Source organism: Paramisgurnus dabryanus, chromosome 15 (assembly GCF_030506205.2).
Source record: "Paramisgurnus dabryanus chromosome 15, PD_genome_1.1, whole genome shotgun sequence".
Lineage (NCBI taxonomy): Eukaryota > Metazoa > Chordata > Actinopteri > Cypriniformes > Cobitidae > Paramisgurnus > Paramisgurnus dabryanus.
Window position 1 is genome coordinate 1,000,201 of NC_133351.1, and position 13,652 is coordinate 1,013,852.

Here is a 13,652-nt window from a genome sequence, read left to right on the forward strand (position 1 = left end):
AAACATTAAATGATACAGTGTAGTGCTGTTGTTTATTAGCCTGAGGTTTAATCCCACCGAATTTATGATGAATTCATGTATTTAAAAAATGTCATAAAACTGGGTCCCCCCTGTAAAGAAACCGCTTTATTAAAGTTGATCTTTAATACGCTGTTAATGTGTCCTTCAGTAATGTGTATAGAATGCGTATCTCTTAACATAATTTTTGACACTTTAGTCTCTTTCTGTGGTAATCGACAGCGTTTATAGAGCGTAACTAAAGGATTTGTTTTTAGATTAATGCTTTCATCTGAAAGGTTGTGTGTTTTTTGCTGATGGTTCTCTGGTTTGTGTTTTTAGAGTGGTCTTAACTTCCTTGAGGACCTACAGAGAGATGTGAATGTCAAAGAGAGACTCCTACATCAGACTCTTGTTGCCTTAACTGACCTGATATCAGACCGAGAGCATGTGATCTCCTCTCCAGAACAGGTCCGGTTATAAAACACACAGCACATTATGTCAAACACTTCAGCTAAATCTATTCATTCAAATAATCCCTCTATACTCTCCACAGAGAGATGTTTATTAATTAAATACTAGTTTTTATTAGCTTCACAATATATTTAACAATGTTTGTGTTGGGATGGTGAGTACAGATATCTGATCTTGTCTTGTGTTAAACAGGAGGGGCTTGTTTCTCTGTGGGATGATGATGATGATGATGATGATGATAAAGAGGTGAACATCACTGATGAGCGGATGCAGACTGAATGTGTTGACGCTCTGATGAAGGTGAACAGAGTTTGGCAGAGAGTCATCGGGGAGAGTTTGATCTGTGGCGTTCAAATGACAACAACAAATAACACGTATGTTTCACATGTTGTCATGAACATTTCTGTCAAAACACAACAACCACAGAGTGTTATATCAAATTAAAAATCACTCAGGAAAATTGATGACTTCTGATTCTGACTCACAACACAGACACATTTAAAACTGCAGAAATTAACTAGTGTGTGTGATGCTAACAGAATGTTATAAAAGAGTCATTACAATGAGGCCTGATTTTATAATCAATATATCTGAATATTTATGTATTTGTGGAACCAAACTATTGTAGGACCGACATCCAAATGTTCAATGCAAGAAGTTAAATATATCCAAACTGTAAATATCATCAAGATCCTATATATCAGACGTAAGACTAAAGTACTAAACCAGCACACATATAGTCTCATAACAGATCATCTTTCTCTTTGTAAAATGAATAGATGAAGTTACGGTAGGTCTGGTGGAGGTTTTTGATATAAAATCATTGAGGAAGAGGACAAATCATCTCTGCTGGAGGATGGCTGTCTGGTTTCTATGGTGACCGTCTCTTATATGGTCCTCTATTGCTCTCATTCAGGGTTATAATGTAACTATTATATATATATAGCTTGCAAAAACAACAGAGCTGGACAATATTTTACATATCTATCATATATTTACATATTTTTATTAATATTTATTGGCTCATAATAATAATAATATTAATAATAATCTTTATTTTATATAGCGCCTTTCAATGTTACTTCTCAAAGCACTTTACAAGTCAAAAGCAAGATAAAAATAACAGCAAGCACAGAGACGGGAAAGAAAAATAGATAAACAAAATTAAAACAGCATCAACACAAAGTAAACAGTTTACAATAATACCTAAAAGCAATTACTTATAATTACTTACAAGTCTAAAATAATAAGACAAACTTTAAAAGCTTTTTGTTGAACTGGAAACTTTTCAAATAAAGCGTATCATTATTTCAGTTTCACAACTTTTTTGCTTTTTGAAAATGTGTAAAACATGCTTAGATTGATTTATCTTCTTGAATCATTCAGTTTAAATCAACTTTGCCACAGTTATGTTTTTTTTCAATTATGTTTCCTAATAGTGCGTTTACACCAGACCTGTATGAAGCATTAAGTGTGAGTGATTTATATGTTAAGTCAATGCAAATTTAGTGTTTTGTGTGTTTGACGCGTGATTAGCGCAAGTTGAAAAAGCTGAAATATTGCTGGAGCTTGCTCCACTTGTTACGTGATGACTACGTAGCGATCTACAGCAGAAATACAAGACGGCAATGGAGGACAAAATTATTGTCGCTGTATGTGGACACCCGGGGTTGTGCGACACATCTTTGTACTTTTATAGAAACAGGAATAAAAAGGATCTTGCTTGGAAGAAAGGGAGTGAGGAGCTCGGACAATCTGGTAAGTTGTAAAAAACACTCTTTACTCAATTTGAACTATATACTGTATATACATACAAGCTAGCTAAAGCCAGCAAATTGAGCGCATTCGCATCTAAATTTCACACACAAATTCAAAATGTTCAAGCGTCCAACTACAAGAGAGTAGCTCGATTTATTTGCTTCATTCGCGTCTGGTGTGAACGCGCAGTAAGCCTCCTAAAATATAGACCGTTTCATTGGACGCACATGCAGTGGTGCGATATGCGTCCGGTCCGAACTTTACTTCCGGTTTAAGTGTTTTTAATGGCCTGACTAGTTAATAAACTGAACTCTTGAACAAATACCACGTTGAAAATAACAAATGTTTTGGTTTCTCTAGGTAATCCATGTGTTGTTTTATTAATAAACTATGTTTAAAGAACTTTGTTGTTATTTATTCTTAGCAGAGTTTACCAGAAGTTACATGTGGACCACGGACGTCACTTGTTTATGTTGTTACTGCTGAAACCGTCTATAATCAAGACATGTTGAATATCACCAAAACACTATAAACTATCAAGAAGTCCTAATGAAACATTTGTGTTTGTAGATCCTTGAAGAATCTCAGCGCTTCAATTATAGCAGATTGTCCTGTGGCAGTAAACAGCAGGATTTTAACACGGCGCTGCTTGACATCAGACATGACTGTGTGCCGTGACCCACCACCTGTGAAGAACATCAGACGATCTGATTGTACCGCTGACGACGTCACATCAACATTCACACTACTGATAATCACTGATCTTCCTCCTTTATTGACCTCCGCCAGCATTAGATGCCCCATCATACTTCATTACTGCAGTGAAACATCTTCATCTGATCAACCTGCTCGGGTTTCTCACCATTGCGGGCAGGTTTCAGTAGATATCAAAGATATTTCCGTGGGGAAGTTAAATCCACGACTGTTACAGGACAGTAAACTCAATACAGGTAGATGATGTCACAGAAAAGTCAAGTACTGATTGGTGAATCTGTTTTGATTTATTATGAGTGATTCTTATATGGATGAGTTGTTGTTTTGTGTGCAGATGAGGCTAGAGAAGATCTCTTCAGCATGATGGCGGTAATGAACACGTGGTCTTTTATCATTGATTGCTGTGATCACACACTGGTGGATGTTCAGGGTTGGTTACTGGACGTGATGCACGCTGAGCGTCTGGAGGTGGAGCCACACTACGCCATTGGTCCATCTGCTTTACTGCTCTTTCATTGGACACAGAAAACTCCTTTCCCAGGGGTTTTAACAGTCAACTGCAGGTAAAAAAGCTGTCTGTTTACATGCATAGTTAAAGTCAAGTCCACGGGTCCTTGAAATCCTTGAAAGTTTGTGAATCTGGGGAAAAAATTCAAGATTGGGAAGTTTTTGAAAATATACATACATAGATACAGGTCATTGAAAGTGCTTGAATCTATTTTATGCAAGAAGTTTTCTGGAAAAAAATCCGTATTATTCCCTGTGTAGTGTAGGATAATATTATAAACATTCTAGACTTTTTAAGCACACGTGTTAAACTGTAATCTTTTGTATGTGAATGTTGATTCATACCAAAATCCCTACCAAATGCTTTTTTGCATAGTTGTGTTTGACACATGAACACATCTCGGGTTACGTATGTAATTGTTGTTTTCTGAGAAGGGAATGAGACGCTGCGTTTCCATACTTCCTGCGTCCCTGTAACGCCATCTTTGACAATATTTCAGATAGCGATATACTTCCTGGCTCCCGCGTCACCCTGTCTTTGTCATTAAGCTTCACTATTGTTTGAATTTGATATACACATTCAGACGCACTTGCCCCTGGAGGCGTCCCAAAAGTATCACCGCAGTGACGCAGCATGAGTTCCCTCAAAAGGGAACTGTAACAATGTATCTTAAAATGTAACACGATGTAACCTTGCTCTCACTTGAAATGTGTCCCCACATTCAGTCCTTGAATTTGATGGTTTTGGACCTGGAAAGTCCTTGAAATGTCCTTGAATTTGAAGTTAACTACGGTGTAGGAACCCTGCTTATATTTTTAGTTATGCTCAGTATTTCTCTTTGTGAGTGCAATCTCTATATATCTTTGCATTAAGTTTTACACATTCGACCATGTTTAAACTCATTTCAAAATCAACACAAAAGGTTTGAGATTCCATCTAAGCTTGTTTTTAAACTGAAGTGTTATATGATAAACTGTTATGTGTTTGATTTCATCTCAACAGAGACGAGCTGCATCTGCTGCAGTTTCTGAACTCACTGTGTGATTTTCTGCCCATGTCACATCACATGCATCTGGTCAGGACGCCGAGATCTCGCAGACACGCTGGAGGTCTTTCACAGACTCTAGAGACAGAGATACAAAGCATCACACAAGAAGTGCTTTCTGTTCTTCAGTGTGAGGAGAGAGGGATGAAAAGAGGAGAAAGATCCTCCTCAGACGCCTCCTCTGAACCACTGCAGAGGTTAAGGGAGGAGTGGCAGATAGAGAGAGAGAAGTACAACAAGAGACTTCGCCCCCTGGTGGATGCAACACGTTACTGCAGACTCATAGAGAGATGGATTGACACGCAGATGAACAGTGATGTAGTCGCTCTAATGGAGACACAGGTGGATTTACCTCCTCTGTAGACAAAGGGTGAGAATATCTCTCTAGTTCAGTTCCAACGCAACACAATAGTGATGCATAAAGATTAATCACAACTAATCTTTGCAGAAAAAGTTTTTGTTTACATCATTGTATATGTGTGTGTATTGTTTATAATAATTATGTATATATAAAAACACACACATGCATGTATAAATTTAAGAAAAAATATATTTAAATATTAAGTATTTATATTTTTCTATAATATAAATTATATGTAAAAATGTATGTACACATGTAAATATTTCTTAAATATATTCATGCGTGTGTGTATTTATATATACATAATTATTATACACAGTACACACATATATATGATGTAAATACTTGAAACGATTAGTTGTGATTTAATGTTTGGTACAGCAATAGTGAATTTCTTTGACTTGTAAGCAGATATAACCGATTATAAAAGTACTCTGTGAGAACTGAATTCATTTTTGTTGTTTACTCGTATGGTTCACGTGTCTGGCAACTTTTAAAACTCATTTTCGAGTCGGTGACCTGCTGTGACTGAGAGACGGATCCATTATCACAGAACATTGTGTTATTTCTGTTGATCACATTTGACAAGAGTCAAATACTTATGTTTTGTCACTGTAAACTCCTACATTTCTCTCTCTTCTGTAAAGATAACAGCAGTAGGTTTGATGGTAAAATATAAAGGAACTTCTGGAAAAAAATTTCCTCACTCATATTTTTCAGTCCACCCTCCTTTGACCGCCAGACATCTCATCTTAATCCATGTTGAATGATTAACAACAAGCCTGAGGAGTTTTGGTGAGCTTCTGCTGGGTTCTCCAGAGGTTCCTCTAATGTTTCTGTGACATTTCTACACTTTAACACTTAAGCGTCTCTTCTTCCCAGAGGCACACAGATGAGCCGGTCGCCCGTGTTTACCCTGCAGTTTGTTTTTCACAGAGAGAAAACACGTTAGTCCTAAACCAGCTGAGCTTCATCCTCACTAGTCTATCAATCCCACATCATCTGCGCTCTTAAATGAACGTGAACATTTTTGGAAAAGATTAATCTGTAATAAAGAAAACGCTTAGGTTACTCACGTAACCCCGGTTCCCTGAAATAACGGGAACGAAGCATTGCGTCAGTTAGCTGACGCTATGGGGGAAACTCCTGTTTACTCCGTGACTGAAGCCTATTGGTTAACGTCTGTACAAAGTACAGACCAATGACGTTTGAACCCGCGCGCGGGAGGAACGCGTCCTTATTCACCTTATTCCGCCACGCCCCTTTTTAATTCTTCGCTCTTCCGCATTTTGTCAACCGACTTCCGCTGCTAATATGGCACAGTGCATTCGGTGGTTAGTTTGGTGGTTAGAAGATTGTTTGTAGTTCACTACAACTTTAGTGAAATGACAAATATCGCTACTGCTATAAATGTTTTAAATTAAGAGCACGGTTAAAACTTCATACGACGATTGGATAGTCTTATATTGTCCCATCAATCGTCTCGTGGTTAGACGATGTGAAGCAGCCGCGGCAAGTAACCTATTGGACATATTTTATTAACTGTTACCTCGTCCTGTCAGGAGTTGATGGAGCAGCATTGAAAATTATTAAAAGTATGTCTACCAATATTTACACAGTGATTTCGTCTTTTTTATAGCAAATGTGCACCTTAGCCAGTCCAATAACCCTTTCGTTTTTATGTGGTACCATGATAGAATTCATTTGCAAACTTGCCAACACTTATTCCTTCAAATCATGAGACTTAAATCCTTTTAAGTGGAATCTACAAAGCTCACATATGGTTTAAGAAATTCCTTACAGATAATAACTGATCACACTGTAAAGGTTTATATAACTGCATGGCAGGTTACATCTGATCACATAGTAAATGTTTAATATAACTGCATGACAGGTAACAGCTGATCACATTGTAAAGGTTTAATATAAATGCACAACATCTGATCACATTGTAAAGGTTTAATATAAATGCACAACATCTGATCACACTGTAAATGTTTAATATCACTGCATGACATCTGATCACATATGAAGGTTTAATGTAACTTTACAACAGGTAAAGCAAGACCACCCTGCAATAAATTAAGACACAGCTTTATCGGATTCATCAGGAGCTGATCCCAAGTGTTTATCTGGAAGCTGTTGGTGTATGTACTGGTAAAGTGCTTGGCGACTGTGTAATGGATTCAATATCAACCCTGTGTAAAGCTGAACCAAAGATGGTTGTTTCTCAGTAGAGTTATGTACATTTGTGCCAGCTCAACACATTGAAGCGGTTTCTCGGACAGGGTTTACAGGACTAGGCCTTAATTATATTAGGACATTTTAGTTTTTACAAACAAATCCTACAAAAAAACAAGACTGGTGCGCATCTTGTGACAAAACAATGGCACTCATATATGTTGAGGTATGTCAGTAAAAGGTGTTTTTAAATTATTGTAGCTCAAATATGCATTTTAGCCTGGGACCAGGATAAGCCCTGTCCGGGAAACCGCACCATTGTTTTCCCATATCAGATGTAGGTTGCTTCAGGTTGAGTTGTGATTTTGTAGTTGTGGTCAGAGACGGATAGATGCTCCCATTGTGTTTCTGCATCACAGTTTAGGAACATGTTGATTGTATCATCCTCACAGTTGTCCACTGCATCACTACACATCAATGCATCTGTGAAAACAATATAACCATAAACAGTTTTATGTTAGTATTTAAAATAAACTTGCATCATGAGAATTAATATATAAATGGCACCCATACTTAAACAGAACAGTGTGTAAGAGAGAGATGCATTAAAAAGAGACAGAAACATTATACACACAACCTTTAACTTCAGTGTTAAATAATACGTTGTTTAATAGGTCATTATCATCAATATCTGAATGAGAAATGAACTGACATTCTAGCATCTGAAATCTCAGTAACTTGTAGGAATCACATGGGCTACTGTAAGAATGCAATGTACTATAATATACTGTTGTACTATCGTAAATATAAAAATATAGGTGGACAATTAAAACCATTCAAATAGTTGCATTTTATAAACTAACGTTACTGATCTTAAGTGTATTTGTAGAACGGACATCACAAATCTAATTTTAGGCGAACGAGCACAAAGTTAGCTAAGATAGCTTACCTGAAACTGGCCACCTTTCCAACACCAGGCGTGGTTTAAAGTTACCGGAACATCGTAGTCGAACCATTACTTGGGATAAGGGTGTTCCTCAGTTGGCTTAAAATTGGTAAGAAAGAAACATAAAGGCGCTCGAGTGAGCTTTTTAAGCTTAACACGTCGCCTTCAGTCACTGCCTCAGCTGCTCATCGTCTATGCGGCCGGAAGAACGTTGACAAAATGAGCGCAATGGCGCCGCCCTTGTTGTCGTGAAAAATAAGGTGAATATAAGCGCGGTTCAATCGTCAGGAGCTCATTATATTCGACTGAAGCGCGCAGCCGAATAACACTCGCTGCGTAGACGTTTGTAGCACGGCAAGAGACGCAATGCTTCGTTCCCGTTATTTCAGGGAACCGGGGTTACGTGAGTAACCTAAGCGTTCCCTTTCAATACGGTTCACTTCGCATTGCGTCAGTTAGCTGACGCTATGGGGGAACGTAATCCCATCACGCCGTGCATACACAACGTACTGAAGTGCCTTACCGGAGAGACACTGCGTGTGGCCCTATACCCGGCATATTCACAGCTTAAAAAGCAAATGTGTAAGCACCATATAATTGTTGACGCGCACACGGTGGGGTTTTAAACGCACCGGGGGCACATAACATAGCACAAGACGGCGAGGTACCGAGCGCGCCGCGGCTGTGCGAGATAAGTAAATTCAGAGTCACGTTGGTGAGCTCGCTGAGCGCACCGTGGTGTACACATAAAACGCATGAGCGTGCATGATTGAGCCGAGAGAACCTGCGCTCGTAGGGCAGGGACGTCTAAGCTGTACAATCTGACAACGTAGACGGCGAAGACCAGCCGGCCGCGTAGCAGATATCAAATATAGATATAGATACCCTGTAGACCAAGTTCATGAAGAAGCCAAACTCGCAGAGAGTGGGCTCTATATAGGACATAGCTCATAGAGGGGCGTGAGCCAGTGCGATGGTTTCAACGATCCATCTAAATAACCACTGTTAGCAACAGACATACGTAGTGAGTGATCTGCGAAGCTCACGAACGGCCGATCTGACTATAATATGCGGCAGAACGGTTCGTAGCGTGGGATTATACAGATACCACAATAGTGTGAACCCAGGTGCACCCTCGAGCGCATCGGGATGCATATAGGTAGTATTATAGTGCACAGATCGGTGAGCTTTCCAAGCGCGCCGTAAATGTGTATTGACTATAAATTGCACGGGCACAGGTGAACACTTGAATACATCGTGAATGCATATAGATGAATCAGAGTGTTATAATGCACAGGCCGGCAAGATTCTCGAGCGCGCCGTCATGTGTTCTGATAATAAATTGTGCGCACACGGGTGAACTCTTCAGTGCACCGTGAATGCGTATAGATAAATCAGTGCACAGAACGCGCCGTGAATGTGTACAAATATGATTGATGAACGTAACGGTGGGCACCCAACGCACCGTGAACGTACACAGATGAACAACAATGTATGTGTCACAAATCATAACACAGCTGTGTATACAGGTGAGCTTTCCCAAGCGCATCTTATTGTATACCAAAATGTTATAGCGTGTACATGTGAGCTTCTCTAAGCGCACGGTGGACGCATATAATTAAAACCCATATCGTGCATACAGGTGAGCTAATGGGCGCACCTTTAATGCAACAAACCTCAGTAGTGCGAAGCAGGGATGTCGAAGCTGTAAACTGACAACGTGGACGGCGGGGACCAGCCGGCCGTGTCACAATTGTCAAATGAGAAACCTCTAAGACCATGCCCATGCTCTAAGACAAGTGAGCATAATTGTCACGGGAGGTGATAACGTCAACGATCCATAAATAGCCTGTATTGACAGGTGCTCTAGTGAGTGATCTGTGACGCAGATGAACAGCTGATCGTCTGATGTACGTCAGACGTATGTGTCATCCAGGACCTTGGACAGTTCCAGAGCGCTGTGCCTCGGGCACCGTCCGCATCTGAGAAATGACAGGCTTATGAATAAAGTGAATGGCCAGCCGTAAAAGCATGGTTCGCTGTTACCGCCGCCGTCCGCATCTGAGAGATGACAGGCTTGTAAATTAAATGAATGGTCGGTCTTAAAAGCGTGGTTCGCTGTTATCACGGCCACATAGATATAGGTAGGGGAGAGAGCCGCCGTGCCTCTGTAGTGAGGAGAAAAGTGTTCCACCCACGATTCGCGGGGGGTATTGACTTTCAAATGTCACTAGACAGAATGGATCAGACTTTGCATAAGGACGCCTCGTGAAAGGGGTCCTAGCAGCTTGTGTCAATGTGTCATAAGGCACGTAATGTAGGTCGTGTCCCACGGATGCCATCTCCGCACGCCCATCGTAATGGGTTAATATTGGTAGTTTTAGCATGAGATGCGTATCACTCTGATTGAACATAGCTTATAAAGCGATGCAATGAGTTTATAAAGGAGATGACTCGTCAGCTTGTTCAGGGGGCGAGATCTCAGTCTGGTTCGGTAAATAATGAAACCACCGTAGATTGCCCGACCGCATTATCACAATAACACGGTCGAGAGTGCTGCAGTGCTAAATCATCCTCTTAATGTACCGTATTCACAGTACAAGGTGATTTATATGAGACAAACGGCGTTCCACGCGCCGAAGGCTGATTGCCGTCGTAAAGCGTGTTCAACCCACAGCAAATGCTGGGCTAGCTCGTAATGACAGCACTCCATGCAGCAGTGTGTAACTTAAGCAAGCTTCCCGGCCGTCAGCTCGGGGCGGGACCTTTGCTTAGTCAAACTGAAGTGGACTTATGAACAATGCCACGATATTCAGCTTTCTGAGGCTCGTTAGAGGGGTACGTGCGCCCGTCTTAAACGAGATGCCGCGCGCGTCTGACTGTGCGCGCGCTTTAAGCTTTGAAACTTATTGTGGCGGGTAGCAAGCTCACTTGAGGTTGATATTACCCTTAATATCTCCGAGTATTGGAGCGGAGGTGTGAGCGTCTTCGGATCCGCTAATATAAATCAGCTATATGGCCGAAAAACGTCATAAACCGCTTGGCTGTAAAGGGTTTGAGTGGCCGTCCGGAGAGGGCGCGATTCAAACGCTTGGAGCCATGCAAAAGTCTGAGGCTGTCCTTCCTCTAGGAAGAGAGAATAACAGCCGTAAGACCGTGCTCGTTTGCGCCATCAGCATCGTAGCGGAGAAACTGAGGTGGGCTGCGAGCGAATTTGGCAGAAAGGTGTTAGAGACACCGTACAGTCGTGGGGTGTCAATACACAGTATATGGCCAAACCGGGGTTTTTTCGGCTAGCGTCGATAGAATTATGGACAGCGGGCCGTGTGTGCGTATTACTGATTGCTTGTCAGTAAGGCGATAAAGTGTTTAGAGACACCGTACAACCGTGGGTGTCAATACACAGTATAGTAAGCACGGAAATTACTCTTTTTAGAGGAATTAAATACCGTTCGCCACTATAGTGAGGTCGCATAGCCGACAGTATTACACAGTATGTTTGGATAAACAGCACACAGAAAACATTTCAGGGCAGTCCAGCCGAGGCGCGACATAACCCCTTTTTCCCAGACAGTTTCGTTCTCTGTTGATGCAGCTATGCTGCGGAGACCAGAGCTCAGCCGTTCAGGTGCACAAGCCTCAGTAGTGACGGTGACCGAACGGCTCACGGAGCAGGGTAGTATGTCTAGGTAGTTTAATGTCAGACTGAACCCATCGCAGAGAGGAAGTCTGCCGCGAGGCCCGCGGTTTTGCCGTTTATTAAAAGGGCAGAAAAACCGGGTATATATATATAAGAATGTACCAATATTCAGCGCACTGATATAGGACGGGACTGAATAAAGGGAGGTATTCGGGCCTCAGTATATTATAAACAAATTCGTTCTGCCTCTGATTCCGTCTAAACCAGAGAGAAATTACCAGGCAGACGAAAAATGAGCTATCTGAAGTGAGATCGGCTCAGGCCAGTAAAGCTCTATAATAAGTGTTTTAGCGCTCCAATAGAGGCGTGTCCGCCTTATCGAGCAGACGAATGAGATCGTGCCGCTCCAGGAGGGGAGGGGCATGAAGCTCTCTTAAAATGAGTGTTCTTGGTGCTCCAATAGCGGCGAATCGGCCCTATCGAGCAGACGAATGAGATCGCGCCGCTCCAGGAGGGGAGGGGCATGAAGCTCTGTAATCGTTGAACACTGGACAGCTGCATTTAGAGGCAGCGAGCCGTAATACCGCGTGCTAGCTAAGCCGTTAAGAGACCTCACCACTGTGGGGAAAGGAGCGAGGGACTCCGCGAGCGTGGAGCACGAGTGGCTGTGCTATGACAGAGACAGGGGCAGACCGCCCGTGTTTGCTTGTCGTATGCATCTATCCAGGTCTACGGTTCCCCGCTTGTTCATCTCAACAAGAGAGGAACGGCAGAGGGGAGCAGCAACAGACAGAACAGCCATGCGTCGTGACGGTATCACCCGATGCACTCGGGGGATTAATATATGTGCCAGAGATCTCGCCACTGAATTTGAGAGGAGCGAAGGGACTCTGTAAGCATGAACGGTTGCGGTGTGACAGAATACAGGGGGGGTTAGTCCGTGTGTGCTTGTCTATGCATCCATCTAGTCTCATGGCTCGCCGTGTGTTCATCCCGGCGAGAGAGGAACAGCAGGGGAGCACGAAACATGGATAAGACAACCAAAGCATAAGCGCGGTCCCGCCGTGGGAGGTGCCAGACCGGTAACGCGCTCGGAGGAAATTCATAGCAGAGAGGCTCACCGAGCCGCTGTGCTGGACGCTATTACAACAGCGCCTGCTCTTTTAGCTTATAGCTTTATATTAAAAATATTGATCTTACCGGGCGGCCGCAGGGGAGACCTCGTCAGGCGTGTCCGCTGCACAGGGCTCGTACCACGGCAAGCGAAGGCTATCTTCGGTTCTCGGCCGGAAAGCGGCAGGGGAAGACGCTAGACCTGGACTCTGCTATCTTCGGTTCTCAGCCGGAAAACGGCAGGAGAAGACGCTAGGCCTGGACTCCGCTGCAGGGCTTTTGTCAACGGCGAGGTAAGGCTTCTTCTTTTTCTTCGGAGCAGCGAGAGGTTCGCGCTGAAGGAGAAATAATATGAGCTCCTGACGATTGAACCGCGCTTATATAAGGACGCGTTCCTCCCGCGCGCGGGTTCAAACGTCATTGGTCTGTACTTTGTACAGACGTTAACCAATAGGCTTCAGTCACGGAGTAAACAGGAGTTTCCCCCATAGCGTCAGCTAACTGACGCAATGCGAAGTGAACCGTATTGAAAGGGAACAACTTTTTATCATCACTGCTGAGACATGAGATTTAATAACATCTGACAGTTTGACTCAGAAAAACATAACTGGGCCTTTTCTTAGAAAAATAAAAAAATAAGCTATAACGTTTTGCAGAGAGATGAAGTGTGCAATTTTGCTTTTACAAGGGCCGTTTCTCAATACCAAGAACGCTTGTAAAAGTGGATTTTGCGTAACGGGTACCCTTTTATGTTCAGACTAAGAAGAACGATCTCCCGAGGACGGTAGGACGTGAGTCCGGTTATATTGCAAATGAAACGGCAGCGTACTTTCAGTCTAACCAATACGTGCAGCCCTGACTTATTTTAATGAATAAAACTAAATGTATAAAATGCAAAACCCTGCTTGTTTTCAT

The 13,652-nt window shown here is 42.2% G+C and overlaps 1 protein-coding gene and 1 long non-coding RNA gene across 3 annotated transcripts in view; one reads left to right on the top strand and one right to left on the bottom strand.

Annotated features, from left to right (window-relative positions):
• fancb (FA complementation group B) overlaps positions 1-13,652 on the top strand; it is a 34,412-nt gene that overhangs the window by 6,674 nt on the left and 14,086 nt on the right. For both annotated transcript variants that reach the window (XM_065252409.2, XM_065252411.2), the window contains exons 5-9: positions 340-468; positions 664-845; positions 2,800-3,179; positions 3,278-3,506; positions 4,454-4,866. In XM_065252409.2, coding sequence (XP_065108481.1) covers positions 340-468; positions 664-845; positions 2,800-3,179; positions 3,278-3,506; positions 4,454-4,859 — 1,326 coding nt within the window. In that variant the 3' untranslated portion in view covers positions 4,860-4,866. The remainder of the gene's footprint in view (positions 1-339; positions 469-663; positions 846-2,799; positions 3,180-3,277; positions 3,507-4,453; positions 4,867-13,652) is intronic.
• LOC135733664 (uncharacterized) lies at positions 6,799-8,246 on the bottom strand. Its single transcript, XR_010526995.2, has 2 exons — positions 7,988-8,246; positions 6,799-7,521 (listed from the first exon to the last, which is right to left on the bottom strand). It is a non-coding gene; the product is annotated as an uncharacterized lncRNA (long non-coding RNA).